This window comes from Cebus imitator, unplaced genomic scaffold (genome assembly GCF_001604975.1).
Source record: "Cebus imitator isolate Cc_AM_T3 unplaced genomic scaffold, Cebus_imitator-1.0 Scaffold21, whole genome shotgun sequence".
NCBI classification, from domain to species: Eukaryota; Metazoa; Chordata; class Mammalia; order Primates; family Cebidae; genus Cebus; species Cebus imitator.
Window position 1 is genome coordinate 9383549 of NW_016107336.1, and position 1428 is coordinate 9384976.

Consider the following 1428-nt stretch of genomic DNA (forward strand, 5'->3'; position numbering starts at 1 on the left):
ACAAATTTAGCAAGACTTACCTAGCAGGGGGAATTCCTCTCTTATAAAGATCCATCCTCACTTTTTCTCCCACATGTCTATAAATCTCCACTATAGCCGATATTGCAGCATCTCTTACCTGTCAAAGAATTCAGAACTTTTTAAGAAACTTACATGTATGATACAATAAAATAATTCATCTCAAGGTAACGTTACACCAACAAACCAACTTGAAGCTCTCAGTGGGTTTTAATGCCTCTAAACCCCTACATATATGGCTTGTCATAGTAAAAAACCAAGAGGGCGTGCAAAGATACCTTTAGAAAAAACTAAAAGATGAATTTACAGAAATTTAAAAAACTTCTCAATGAAAACTACTAATAAGCTTTAAAAAAATCTACTCAAAAGCTGGGTGCGGTGGCTCACACCTGTAGTAGCACTTTGGGAGGCCAAGGCAGACATATCACCTGAGATCAGACGTTCGAGACCAGCCTGGCTAACATGGCGAAATCCAATTTCTACTAAAAATACAAAAAAATTAGCCGGGCATGGTGGCGTGTGCCTATAATCCCAGCTACTCGGGAGGCTGAGGCAGGAGAATCACTTGAACCCAGGAGGCAGAGGTTGCAGTGACCCGAGATCGCACCATTGCACTCCAGTTTGAGCAACAAGAGCGAAACTCCATCTCAAAAAAAAAAAAAAATCTATATGTAGTAAGATTATACAAACAACTGCCAATAATTATATTAATACAAATTATGATCATGGCTAATATACTTTCCTGTATTAAACTGCATTTCAACAATGTGGCCTGAACGCAAACAGATATTTTTACACTAATATTCATAACAGCATTATTCACAACAGCCAAAACTGGAAACAGCCCAGATGTCCATCCACAGATAAACAAATAAACAAAACGTGCTATATACACACAATGGAATATTATTCAGCCTAAAAAAGAAGGGAAGGAAATTCTGATACATGCTACAAGATGAATGCGCCTGAAGACATTATGCTAAATAAACAAGGCAGACACAAAAGGACAAATATTCTATTATTCTACTTCTATGAGGTACACAGAACAGTCAAATTCACAGAGACAGAAAAGAGAATGGTGGTTGCCAGGAGCTGGGGAGGGAAAGGGAGCTGCCGGGGACTGGGGAGTTAATGCTTCATGGGTACAGGGTTTCAGTCTGGGAAGATGAAGAAATTCCAGAGCTAGATGGTGGTGATGGTTGTTGCAAAACAGTGTGAATGTACGTAATGCCACTGAACTTACACTTAAAAATGGTTAGAATGGCAAATTTTATATTGTATTTGCTACAATTAAAAGGAAAAAAGGCCGGGCGCGGTGGCTCAAGCCTGTAATCCCAGCACTTTGGGAGGCCGAGGCGGGTGGATCACAAGGTCAAGAGATCGAGACCATCCTGGTCAACATGGTGAAAC

General features: G+C 40.0%; 1 protein-coding gene across 23 annotated transcripts in view; it reads right to left on the bottom strand.

The window, feature by feature from the left end:
• Positions 1 to 1428, bottom strand: part of CLASP2 (cytoplasmic linker associated protein 2) — a 203727-nt gene that overhangs the window by 200846 nt on the left and 1453 nt on the right. For all 23 annotated transcript variants that reach the window (XM_037736045.1, XM_017521726.2, XM_017521715.2 and 20 more), the window contains exon 2: positions 21 to 118. In XM_037736045.1, the coding sequence (XP_037591973.1) occupies positions 21 to 118 (98 nt within the window). The remainder of the gene's footprint in view (positions 1 to 20; positions 119 to 1428) is intronic.